Genomic DNA, 14,127 nt, shown 5'->3' with positions numbered 1-14,127 from the left:
TTAAATCACCAGGACTGGATGCATTACACCCCAGGGTTCTGAAGGAACTGGCAGACGAGATCTCAAAACCACTGAACTATATCTTTCAGAGATCCTGGACCACTGGGGAACTGCCAAAAGACTGGAAAAGAGCTGATGTGGTTCCCTTCTTCAAAAAAGGAAAAAAAATAGATCCAGGAAACTACAGACCTATCAGCCTGACCTCAATACCAGGGAAGATTCTGGAAAAGATATTCAAACAACGAATCAGTGAACACCTAGAAGTAAACAAAGTAATAACCAAAAGCCAACATTGGTTTGCCAAAAACAGATCATGCCAGACTAATCTTATTGATTCTTTGACAAAGTGACAAAATTAGTGGACCAGAGAAATGCTGTCGATATAATTTACTTGAACTTCAGTAAGGCATTTGATAAAGTAGACCAGAACCTACTACTAGATAAAGTATAAAAATGTGGGTTAGACAGCATCACAACTAGATGGATTAGAAACTGGCTGATCAACCACACTCAATGTGTAGTCATAAATGGAACTGCATCTACACAGAAGGAAATATGCAGTGGAGTACCCCAAGGCTCTGTTTTGGGCCTAGTACTCTTCAACTTCTTCATCAATGATTTGGATGAGCAGATAAATGGGGAAATCGTCTAATTTGCAGATGATACCAAGCTGGCAGGAATAGCCAACACTCCAGAAGATAGGCTTAAGATACAGGTGGATCTTGACAAACTTGAACATTGGGCGCTATCTAACAAAATGAAATTCAATGGTGAAAAAAGTAAGGGTCTACATTTAGGCAAGAAAAACAAAATGCACAGGTTCAGTACAGGTGGTACCTTGCTTAATAGTAATAATTGTGAGAGGCATCTTGGAATCCTAGTGGACAACCATTTAAATATGAGCCAGCAGTGTGCAGTTCTAGGCTGCATAAACAGAGGGATAGAATCAAGATCATGTGAAATATTAATACCATTTTACAATGCCTTGGTAAGACCACACTTGGAATACTGCATTCAGTTTTGGTTGCCACGATGAAAAAAAGTTGTAGAGACTCTGAAAAGAGTGCAGAGAAGAGCAACAAAGATGATTAGGGGACTGGAGGCTAAAACATATGAGGAACGGTTGCAGGAACTGGATATGTCTAGTTTAATGAAAAGAAAGACTAGGGGAGAGATGATAGCAGTGTTCCAATATCTCAGGAGTTGCCACAAAGAAGAGAAAGTCAAACTATCCTCCAAAGCACCTGAGGGTATAACAAGAAGCAATGGGTGGAAATTAATAAAGGAGAGAAGCAACTTAGAACTGAGGAGAAATTTCCTGACAGTTAAACAATTAATCAGTGGAACAACTTGCCTCCAGAAGTTGTGAATATTACAACACTGGAAGTTTTTAAGAAGATGTTGGATAACCATTTGTTTGGGTTTCCTGCCTAGGCAGGGGTTGGACTAGAAGACCTCCAAGATCCCTTCCAACTCTGTTATTCTATTCTATTCAATTCTATTCTCACTGTTAGAACATTTCTATTTAGTTATAGGTTGCTTCTCCCCTTAGAAACTAATCGCCTTGATTAGTTTCCATCAATTGCTTCTTATCTTATCTTTTGGTGCTTTTGAAAATAGGTTGACCCTTTCTTCTTTGTGGCGTGCCCTTAAATACTTGAACACTGCTATCATACCTCTCTTAGCCATCTTTTCACTATTCTAGACATACCCAGTTCCTGCAATTGTTGTTCTTCATATGTCTTAGTCTCCAGCCTCTTAATCATCATTATTGCTCTTTTCTGCACTCTTTCCAGAATCTCAATATCTTTTTTATATTGTGGTGAGCAAATAAATAATATTTGGCAATGCAAGAAAAAAGATTTCATGGAACTAAATACAAGAAATTCTTCAAAAGACTACTTGAAAAATACCACCGTTCCATAAGATATCTTCCTTTGTGCCATTGGATGTTATATTCTGAATGAAAACAAGGTCACAGTGTGATGCCATTTCATCACATGTCTTCTGTAATGAGCATGACAAATGAGAAAAGGAAAGCCAAACCTGAGTCCCAATTCTAAGTAGCAGCCTAGGATCTTCTCTGATTTTGGCACAGGTATTAGCCTAATACAAAACAAGGGGATAGAAATAATAGAACGCTTTCCTGAGCAGTTGCTGATGTTATTCCCTACAACTGATAAATGTGCAGATGGCATGATAAAGGAAGAAAAATACATTTCTTTTTTCCATCATCAGTGGATTCATTTCACTTCATTAGAAACTCTTGAAGAAAAGCTATAATCTTACACTAGCAATTCCCTAACTTTGACAGTAAGGCTGGGTTAAAATCAGTAGATAAATCTTCTGTCTCTTCACCTCTTTTTAGTAAATTAGTCCTCAAGTTGGAAGAAGGTGTTCATCTTACAAATCTGTCCATCTTTCAAAGTCCCTTTCTGTACCTTCCTCGGAATTGTGTTTGACAAATCATTTCACCCTTCCCTTTTCAACTTTGATTTTCAATCACAGAATTTTAGAACACAGATGAGGAATTGGGAAGGTAATCCTTTTTCCTTGTGGTGTTTAGATTATCATCAAATTGATCTTGCCTTACTTTAAAAGCCAACTTAAAGGTTGAACAATGGTGGGAAAGCTTGCTTTAAGCATTCCTTTTACATATAGATCTCAGAAAAAAACACATTTCACAATGCTAATCAACAATAAAGTGGTAGGCAATGTGGCCCAGTGATTTGATCTGGTTAGGATCCTGGGATAAGTAGTTGTTATCCATCTTCCAAGATAACTATCGATGCATTTCAGCAGGATGTGGCAAAATCTACTATTGTGCCCAGGTGTTTAGTATCTCTTTTTACTACTTTAATGTAAAAGTCTACTTCTATCAAGACTTAACATCTATTAGCTATGCCTTTGAACACTACAATGGATTTTTGGTAGCTTTTCATCACACTGTATCAAACTATGACATAATTTTATAGTAGATAACTTTCTGCTTACTAAAACCACATTGTATGTGTGGCTGATACAGATTCATGTGTACAATGTCTACTGTTCCACTCAGGTGCAGGTTCAACTGTAATCCATGTCCATTTTTTAAACATACAAACTGTATTGATTTGTTTGGGCTGGTACTAAGTTTTAACATGGATGTGGGAGGACTGGTTTTAATAGCTTTTATGTAATAGCTGGGTTATTTTACTCTCTTTTGATTTAATAACACTTACTTAGCATTTATAAAGAGCACTTTATGTGTTCAAAGCACTTTGCATATATTACTTTAATAATCCTTACAAGGTAAGGAAGTAATATAATTCTTATTTGCCTGGGTTGTGTGTGTGTGACTGAGTGTTGCATGAAGACTGAGAACAGTAACAATTGCCTATTGTTTTAAGATGATGCCTGAAACAATATTATGCTTTCATCTGTTTTACAGGTATTAAACAACCCATGCACCATTGGGTCATCATTTCAGAAAAAAAAAAATCCTTACCTAAATAGAGAAACAGAATGACCACAGGTGAGCAAAAAAGCAGACAGAACAGGAATGACTTCTAACCACCTTCGCATTGAATTCTCTTGTGGGAAGCTGGTAAGGGAACATTAGAAATCTTCCAACCTTCCTTCCTTCTTTCCTTTTCCCTTCCCAGCAGACAGGTATGTGGCTGCTGCTGGTGGGGGACAGAATGAGGGATTGTGAAGGCAGCTGGGAAACTGTCACAAAACATTGAAAATGCAGATCGCGTGATTGTAGCAGCATCCAGTAACATTTCAGCAGATACAACTGTCTCAAATTTCATTTCCTTGGGAGTTGTAGGTCTCGGATTTTGGATTCATTCTATAAGGTAGTCCATTTGAGGTAGTTTGAATCAAAAATTGTTGTCCTGTGATAATGCACTATTTCACTCAATTTTAAAGGTTACAGACACAATAATTTCAGTAGTATATAGATAAACCTATATCTGAAAGACAAAGGTAACTCTTTTGAAAACAGCAAAGTTCACATTCTGGACAGAGGGAACCACTAAGCTGAAAGAGGGGTCAAAAAAACCCAACTATGTTAAAAGTGAACAGCTCTCTCTTAACAAATGGGGAGGAATATAATACCACCTACCTCCTATCTATAACAAAATCCTTTCAGTATTCCTATGGAGATTCCACACCCATTTGCATTCTGATTCAGGTGACACTGAGGAACAGATAACCACCGTAAGTGGCCTCAATGACTGTCAGAGAACTAACAACTGACTTTCAGAATGCCAATGACTGCAAAGAATATAAACCCTTTCCCTTCAGCCAGAACCGAAGAAGCTTCTTGGAAGAGAAACAAAACCCTTTTAAGGAAAAAAACACCAGTTGCTTTTTGAAAAGCGCTTCTGGGGCATAACCTGGATGATTGAGAATCTCCATACACATAAACCTATTACACACAGATGAGACACAAAAACAATTATTATTTGTTCCACTATCTGATGAAGACATTAAACAAATAATATTAAAATGCCAAGCAGAAAAACACCAGCATTGAATAGGTTTCCTAGAGTAGTAAAATATTAATAGATCTTTTTTTGTGCCAAAACCTTGTCAATTGCATCATGAGGTACTTAATAAGGAATATTACCAGAGATATTATATTGCAATTAAATAAGAGTTTTAGTAGTATATACTGTAGATATTTATTAACTGCCATGGAAATAATGAAATGTTAAAAAGATACACAACAATTTTAAAAGAAAGACTTGTTCTCCATTACCTGCTTTGGGCAAAGGTTTTCTGAAATCCATTCTTTTTCTTCAGCAAATCTGAATTGGGTAAAGGAATCTCCTGAAAACAAAATGACATTTAAGTTGAATAGGCTTCCCATTTATCAGAAATGACTGATAAAGTTACATTAATGAAGAAAAATCAAGCATGATACACAAATAATATCTCATTCCCTGTTTCAGGCTATTCAAGACAGCAATCACAATGATAAAAATGGCAAGAATGTAAGGTGTTGGTAAGAATAAGGACCAGTTAGCAGAATAAGAGTTCTAGTTCAGCCTCTTATTATGCTTCCAGATTCCGTGTTTATTGTCTTTCAGGCTGAAAGAAAGCACATGTGGGATAGTCCATGTTGCAAACTAACAGGAAACTCCTTCTCTTAGGAAAATACAGTACATTTCGCAAAATATAGAGCATACTACATGCTTTATGCAGCATCCAGAAAAAATTAAAACTAGCATAACTTAATTCAGTGAAATAGCTTTTATTCTGTTTGAAGAAAACTTCATCAATTAGCAGTGTACATTAAAGACAAAGTTTGTGTTCCGGTTTGTGTGCTTCTGAACTAGCATTGTTTAATTGAAACACTTCCAGCATGCCACATATTGGTTCAGGAGTAAAGCAAAACCTTGCTTCAGAAGACCTGTTGAATTATGTTAACAATCAGAGGGAAATGAATGAACTGCTATAATACATTTAACTTTTGAGAGAACAGAATGATCACTGCATTTTTGAGGGATGAAACATTCCCAGATAGAGGCAGAGACAGAATTTCTCCACAAGGGAGAAAGCAATTCCTGCCCTGTCTTCTGGTGGAAGGAGAGATTGATAACTATTATGTTACTTCATGTGTTTTTTTTGTAATGTATTTTTGCATTTTTAAACCATGTACTGTCTACCATGTTTGAATTCTTTCTGATATCACTATGACTGAAAAGGAAAAAAGGGAAAAGTTACAGTAGTCCTCGACGTATGACCACAATTGAGCCCAACATTTCTGTTGTTAAGTGAGACATTTGTTAAGTGAAGTGTTGACTTTTCTCGCCACAGTTATTAAGTGAATCGCTGCAGTTGATAAGTTAGTAACACGGTTGTTAAGTGAATCTGGCTTCCCCATTCACTTTGCTTGTCAGAAGGACACAAAAGGTGATCACATGACCTTGGGACACAGTAACGGTCACAACTATGAACCAGTTGCCATGCATCTGAATTTTGATCATATGATCATGGGGCTATTACTAAGGTTGTTAGTGTGAAAAATGGTCATGTCACTTTTTTCAATGACATGTAACTTTGAATAGTCACTAAATGAACTATTGTAAGTCAAGGATTACTTGTACCCTATGATTGGAAGTTACTGCAATCAGTTATAAATCATACTTTTTACTCTTCTCTCTCCCCCCCGCCCCATGTTGAACTGGAAAATTATCAGCTTTAAATTCCTTTGAGGCTATCAAGAGCCGTGGTGGAGCAGTGGTTAGAGTGCAGGCTACTTCTGCTGATTGCCAGCAGTTCAGCAGTTCAAGTCCCACAGGCTCAAGCCTTCCATCCTTCCAAAGTCAGTAAAATGAGGACCCAGATTGTTGGGGGCACCCAGATTGTTGGGGGCAAGAGGCTGACTCTGTAAACCACTTAGAGAGGGCTCTGAAGTGGTATATAAGTCTAAGTGCTATTGCTATTGCTATCTACACTTTTCTCATCACATCTTCTGAAGTTCTGCAGCGAATCTGAGGAGACAGAAAGTTAAACTTTGGTTTGAATCCCCTTGTGGTAAAGAGTGTGTTTTCCATCAGACAAAGTGTAAAATATTTCACATTATTTTCTTTCCATTCTGGATCTGAACACATTTGCAAAATAACACACTTTGTAAAACTAACAAATGATAACAGTTGCTAGCAAAATGTTTGATTCCTTCTTAACTCCTTCTTTGCCATCGGTGCCCATGAGATTAACTAAACCCTGACTAAAACAGAGTTTGGATCATCCATCTTCTGTTCCTTTTTCAATTATTTTTAAAAATTGCAGCTGCAATTTCTTTGGCTGTATTGTTTCGCCAATAGTGCTTTAGCATACCTTGGTTTTTATGCATTGTATAACTTAATCGAAAATAGTTACTAGAAATCATTTAAGATATAAGCCAGTTTTCAATTAACATCATAAAGGATGAAAGCATTTTGCACAAATACACTATCATATTAAAACAGTGCGTTTCTGTTCACAAAAGAATTTTATGCAGGTTTTAAAAAATAAGAAGTGAAAGCCCCAATAGCACTATTAAAGATTTTAATTAAAACCTGCATTTTCTAGACATGAGCCTGCTTGCAGAAAACCAGCAAACAAGAGAAGTTCTAACGTCATTAATTCTAAAATCTGTTAGGATCCTAGTAAGTTATTGTACTAATTATTGTCTACAGATCTTTAGCTTTTCATATATAACATCCTAGAGCAGGTGGGTCGTAACAATTGTGAAAACACAACTTAAAAGAAACACCTCTTATCTAGGTGATGGAAGAAAACTAACAGTTGAATTTTCTGCCAATTGAAAAATACAGAATGCAACAGAAGTCAATGACTAGCATCACAGTAGGTATTTCGCAGATGATGATGGTAAATACACACACACACACACACACACACACACACACACACACACATGTTGGTAGACCAATCTGCCTCCATGTCTATGTAAAAATGCTGCAATATAGTTTCATTTTGCCTCTACCCTCAAAGATATATGTGTCTGATTCTTAGCAGTTCCAGGGCATTAAGCTGACTTATTTAGCGGCATGTGTGACCTCAAATGCTCTCAGTTAATGAGCATTTCATGGTAGTTACTTCTTAACCTACACTATTAAACCTCAGGGAATTATTACAAAATGAACGAAAAAGATGGTTGGTTATACTGAATCTTTGAAATACTGTAAAAACTGGAAATAGGTCCCTTCCAAATACAATGGAGGTTTTGAGTTGAGAACAAAACTACATTGGCACATATTTCAGATTACGACCAGATAATTGTTTCTCTACTCTCAGCCAAGGCACAGCTGATTGTCTCCTGAGATTATGTTTGAGATACATATATTTACAGTGGGTTTGCTTTGACAATCATAGAAAAATTGCTCACAAATAATTAGATTTCTACTAACTCACAAGTGACTTCTCAAGCAGAGCTCTGAAAGGTTACTGCAGTACGAATGTAAGGTTATGCGATACTTATCTATAAATAGGCTATTTAGTTCTAATCATTGGACAAACACATATAGATATAGCAGTTCTGAGTTATTTAGGTTGTTTTGTTGACTAAAATTTTTTAAAAAGTCAACCTGTCTTGCATTTTTATGTAATGTTCTTGATTTTCAAAGATGGTGAAATGTATTGATTAAAATTGCTTTGTACACTTTTTGTACAAATTCTGCAATTCCTGTCCTTTAGAAAACAAGTAGTTAGGTTATGTTGCTAATTTTTTGTTTTTTCAATATTGGAGTTGAGAAATAAAAACTACACTATCTGCTAATTTGTCAATTGACTACAGAAGGATAACCTCTTGACTGACAGTGATATCACAATAGACATTTTCATTAAGGGTAGTACATAATATCACAGAGGAAGTTTATCAAATAAAGAAGCAATAAGTGCAGAAGCACATTTAGCATAAATTAGTTTAATGGAAATGTGGTCTAACTAATTATCTTTAAAAAACTCTTAGCACTAAAATAATTTCATGTTACTCCATAAATATTAATAAACTATTGGACAATAAGCTGTGAAGTTGTTTCAAATTTAAAAATCATCATTTTTTAAAATTCCAGGTAAAAGTAATTGGAAATTAAAGCAACATGAAAATTGTTTTGGGGAAAAAACCAAAGCATGTGTTCAGTCTCTTCTTTTCATATTCTCACATTCAGAAGTGGGTAACAGACATTTATATCTCATTTTAACTCTTTAAATGAACTGAGACCCAAATAAATTAGATTCCTGGGTTCTGATATTAGCTAAATTCACTTTTAAACCAACCAAAACCAGAGTTCTAGAGTTCATGGTTAGATATGGAAGAAATAAAATAATTAATACCAATGTTCATTTCAATTCCAATCAGTATTTCATGTTGAGATTGAAACATTCTAATTTCAGCAGCCATTTCAACTCCGCTGGTTTCGAACTAAACAGATGTTTTCCATGTTTCGTTCTGAGGCTGGTAGAAAATAAGTTGCTTTGAAGTCTTCTACCTGTTTCAGGTCCTATAATTTGGTTAGGGGTTTTGGGCCATTTGCGGTGGTATTGTCCAAATTTTTTCATCCTAGCTGTCATGTCCCTGCTGCTATCGATCCAACTTGATGAGAGAGTTTCATTTGTAAAAAATAAAAAGTGAGGATGACTTTTCACAGCTACGCACCTACTACCCCTGTAAATTACTACATGTGAGTGGATGAATTGCATTTAGCATTTATATATGTGTGTATGCACTATTGTATATGCTTCACAGCAATGTAGCCAACACAATTAAGGTTCTACAAATGTAAAGGCTAATAATACAATATCCACTTCTTGAGCTTTTGGGTACATGCTACCTGCCTATGATCTTGGAAGCGAATGATACCTGGCTTCAGAATGCATCTAAAATTGCAAAAAACAGCCTTGGATCGTTTGAAGAACAGTTATCTGTGTCTGCACTCTCTGCATGCTCTTAGCTTTTGTTTGTTTAATGTGAATGCAATTCATGCAGTTAAGAACCACTATAGGCCATTAGTTTACTTCATTATGCAGCCAACAGCCACCCTTATGTTCAAGCAAAAATCAGTAAAGATCAGATAATTGTTTTCATTGGCAGGCAGGCAGGGTGTTTTTGTTAAAAAAAAAAACTTTTTCAGATCTAATTTTTGATCTTGCTATAATTGATTGGGGGGGTGTAGTGCTTATAGAAATACTGGATAGGACTTCCTTTTTTGAGAACTAAAAATATGAATAAACCTCTATACCTATATGAATTAAGATTGGAGTTCAATGTGTTTTTTAACACATTTTCTTGCATAGAGTGCCAGAAATTGCTTGTAGAGGACCTTGTATTTGCTTTTATTAATTTTTTGGGGTGGGGGGGTTGTGACTAGTTCTATCTTGTGCCACATAGTTTTGACTTTTTGAGATATACTAATGCTAAGTACTTGTTTTTAATTTGTGAATATGCATATGTGTTTGTGTGTTTATATACACATATACATATGCATACACATACATATATCTATACACACACACACACAAACACACACACACACACACACAGATGATTGTTTACAGCCAGTGACGTGGAGTCAGGTGAGGCAGAGGAGGCACAGCCTCACCACTCCCATCATGAAAAGGAAAAAAAATGTAAAAAGAAAAAGACGAGAGCTGAGGTCAGGCTGAGCTAGTTGCTGCCTCACTGTGGATGACTCTGCTTAACTGTTTAAAAAAGCCTCTAAAAAGCGCCCTCTACTATGAGGCATAAGAACTGCGTGCCTCATCTAGTCTTTTTAGGCGTTTTATGATCACTCGAGCAGAGTTAAGCAAGGATTAAAAGCCTAAAAATTCCTGATGTAGGTGAGGCACGCAGTTCTCCTGCCTCATAGTAGAGGGCGCTCGTTTGGGCAAGACTTCTTCAGAGGGTCCAAGGCAAGAGTAGAGTTGAAATCCTCTCTGAAACAGCTGGAAAAGGTACGTGTGGGTCGGAGGGAGGGGGGAATTTAAACTTCATCCTCCTGGTGCGGGGCTTTGGGCAAAGGCTGGAGGGAAGGACCCTGGCTTGCTTGTGCTCTCCCTCCCCAAGTGTAGTTTGATTGCAGGCAGAGCCACGTTGCCTTTTCAAACCTGTAATCAGTGAAGCTGGGCTGGAACCTTCCGGGGCTGGGGGAAAGTATGTGTGCTCCAGTATGGCTTTTTGACTGGCTTCCTGCCTCCTCCTGTGGCCTCCTCGCTGGTGCTCTCCCTCCAATCCAACTCTGTGTGTGTGTGTGTGTGTGTGTGTGTGTGTGTGTTTGTTTGAGAGAGTGGGTGAGAGAGGGAAGGGGGTAGGAAAGATAGTCCAATCCAACTTGTGTGTGTGTGTGTGTTTGAGAGAGGGGGGAGGGCGGAAGGGAGAGAGGGAGGAAGGAGGGGAAGGGAGAAGAAAAAAGGAAATTTCTTTTGCAAAGGAGAAAAACAAATGTCGCTTTAAATCGGAACTGAGCATGCCTGGCTGTGGAATTCTGGGAGTTGAAGTCCACAAGTCTAAATAAAAATTGAAACCCACCACTGTGCCTCATATGCCATAAACCTCACCGCACGTCACTGTTTACGGCTATACCTGAAAAAGATGCTCTTTTAAATTTGACAGATAATTCATTGTCTGAATATTATGTTCCCTGCAAAATACGCCTAATTCTATATCTCCTGACTATCTTTGATTGAAAGGGAAGAAAGGTACAACAAAGAGAAAATGAAAGGGTAGTCCCAATCTACTTAGATGTTCCATAAAACTCATCAGTCAAAATGAAAATCTGTTAAAACAAGGTGACATTCAGCTAAGCTCCAGTATGTTGCAGGAAAAGCAATGCAGGTATCTGCCCTTACCTTATCTATGCTACTTAACAGCACAGCATAAAAAGTACCGCTTTTTAATTAAAAATTAAATATGTAAATATTGTATTGAATATATTTACATATTTAATTTTGATTAAAAAGTTCTGTTTGTAGTTGTTATTTGTGTTATGAATTGTTTTTAATCCATAGAGTACAGAGTAAAAAAAAAAACTTTTGAAATAATTCTTCCCAAACCAACTGGCATGTGCTATTCACAAATTGTAGCCGATACTCCAGATGGTGAGAATTTTTCAATCTTATTTTTGTCAGTATGATTTTCTTTTCTGCATAACTATCCAGAAATTTCAATATGCAGATATAGATTTCATTATAGGATACTTTAAATATTTGTTCAACATTGCTAAGTTGCAATCTCCTGAACCCTTATTAAACATTAAATTATTTATTTCTCATGCTTCATTTTCAATTTGTTTGAACATAATGTACAAAGACCCCTGGGTTACAGAGACTTGACCTGTTTAGTCCTGTTCATGGACATATTGTAAGATCAGGAATGGCTCTCAAATAAAGAAGGACATTTAATCATCCTCTTCATCATTCACATAAAGGTCTTTGCTGAAAGATTCCACCATATGCAATTGAATGCCTGTTTCCGGTACCTTTGTCAAAAGGTATATTTCAAAAATCTCCAACTTAACAAAAGGTGACACAGTCTCTACATGGTATAAATGTAAACACAACATCTTTCTGAAAATTTGAATCCACCCTATTTATGTACAATTGCTTCCAGGTTCAAAGTAAGAAAATATGAACATGGCAGGTACAGATTTGGGATATCCTTTCAGTCAATATTACGCAAGATTGCCTTTGGCAGAAACAACAGCTTTTGAAATATTTCATATAACCAGACAAATATTTCTATTCTTGCTTTTCCTTTTTTCCATACTTTTCTAGTTGAGAAATATTCTTAGATCTCTATTCACACGCTACACGTTTGCAGTCTCCCCACGGATTTTCAAGAATATTCAAGAGAAGACCATCTTAAAATCTTTACAATTTTTTTCCTGTAAACATTTCATGATTGATTTGCAGATATCTTCTTGGTCATTGCCTTGCTGAAATATCTACCGTATTTTCACCCATATAACCCGCCCACGCAAATAACCCACCCACGCGAATAACCTGCAGATTTTCAAGATCGTGTAAAATGTTTCCCGTATACCCCGCCCACTTATATAACCCGCAATGAGTAAGCCATCGGCAAACATTACATTAGCGCTATTCCATCGGACCTACCCATTAAAACCAATCGGAGGAGAAAGCCTGGGCGAGCTGGGGAGGGGTTGGAGGAACTCAACTCAAGGGAGAGATCTTGAAATTCAATAGGAAAAAAAATGCTTGGGTTTCGGGACGCCTTCGTGAAAACCCCACCCCTGGCTATGGGCGAAGTGACCAGGAAGAAGCAGGAGGTGAGAGGAAGCCTTCTCTGGGCTTGGAGGTCCGGCAGGAAGGGAAGGGGAGGAGGCGGCGGCACGGCTGTGGCTCCGTTTTCACACACACACACACACACACCTCCCTTCTTCTGCTTTGCTCTGTGAAAGGGCTTCACTGCCGAAGCATTTTGGTTTAAAAAAAAAAAACACCGTCCCTTTCTCTCTCCAGTTAACAGGGCCAACCCAAGTGGTGCATTTTATCTGGGAGACGCCACGCAACGAGGGAATCTCCTTTTGGGGGGGGGTGAGATGCTGACAGAAAAAGGGCAAGCAGTGGCCGTGTGAGGCGGCCTTGAGAGCTCCAAACGACCTACCGTACTGGCTGGCGAGGTTAGTTCTCTAAAGGCCGTTGAAAGCTCCGGGGAAACCCCTTTTTCCGCCCTCGGAGCTCCCGGTGCTTCCTCAACCCCCCCCACACTTTTTCCTCTTTGGTTCACCCCACCCCCGCCCTCAAGGGCCCAGGACTCTGGGAAAGTGTGCAGCTGGGGGGCTGGGGAGGAGAGAGCGTCTACCGTTCCTCACGGGAGGCACTTCGAGCCCCGCCGTATCTGAGAGGCTCTTAGTCGTCGGTGTGGGAGAGGAGAGAAAGGTTAAAATGTTTTTGAAACATAAAAAGAATCCTTTGTGGGCAAACTTAAAGCTACTGGGCTGCACGGGCTTGCTGTAAATTGAGGGCATGTTTTGCCTTTATTTATTTTGCCGCCTCCCCTTCCCTTCCTTGGAGGGGAACGCTCGGAGCAAAAGGGACCCCCGCCTCGTTAAAGCCACATCCGACGCTTCACCTACAAACGATCCCGATTCTCCCGCGTTCTTCCTTCCCTCCCTTCAGAGCGAGGAAGCGGCAGCTCGTCCTCTCTTGGGACAACTTGCGAAAAACTGGAGGGAGGGAGCGAAAAAAGAAGCGAGAAACGGATATTTTCTCCCTCTCGTGAAGGGGGGGGATCTGGTGCTTTCTCCGCTCCTTTGTTATTGTTCGGGTGATTCATTTGATCTCTTCCTCTTTGGCACCTTCTCGACACCCAGCCAGTTGGCAGAGCGAGGAAGCGGCAGAGGCGACGACGGAGCCTCCAAACTTGTTTTATAGTTCCCAGAGCCACAGTTTTGCAAACGCTCGGAGCAAAAGGGACCCCCGCCTCGTTAAAGAGCCGGATGCGGCGAGGTTCAGGTGGACAGCGTTAACGACCGTCGCCCTTCTTCTGCCCTCAGCCCCGAGCCCTTCGGTTTAAAAAAAAAAACGCTCGGCGACTAAGAGCCTCTCAGATACGGCGGGGCTCGAAGTGCCTCCCGTGAGGAACGGTAGATGCTCTCTCCTCCCCAGCCCCCC

The 14,127-nt window shown here is 38.7% G+C and overlaps 1 protein-coding gene across 1 annotated transcript in view; it reads right to left on the bottom strand.

Annotated features, from left to right (window-relative positions):
* The window catches only part of AVEN (apoptosis and caspase activation inhibitor), a 134,411-nt gene that overhangs the window by 10,469 nt on the left and 109,815 nt on the right, over nucleotides 1-14,127 (bottom strand). The window contains exon 3 of the mRNA XM_032229953.1: nucleotides 4,748-4,818. Coding sequence (XP_032085844.1) covers nucleotides 4,748-4,818 — 71 coding nt within the window. The remainder of the gene's footprint in view (nucleotides 1-4,747; nucleotides 4,819-14,127) is intronic.

The sequence above is a fragment of the Thamnophis elegans genome, chromosome 1, assembly GCF_009769535.1.
Source record: "Thamnophis elegans isolate rThaEle1 chromosome 1, rThaEle1.pri, whole genome shotgun sequence".
In the NCBI taxonomy this organism is placed as follows: Eukaryota; Metazoa; Chordata; class Lepidosauria; order Squamata; family Colubridae; genus Thamnophis; species Thamnophis elegans.
This window is presented reverse-complemented; position numbering and strand designations above follow the sequence as displayed.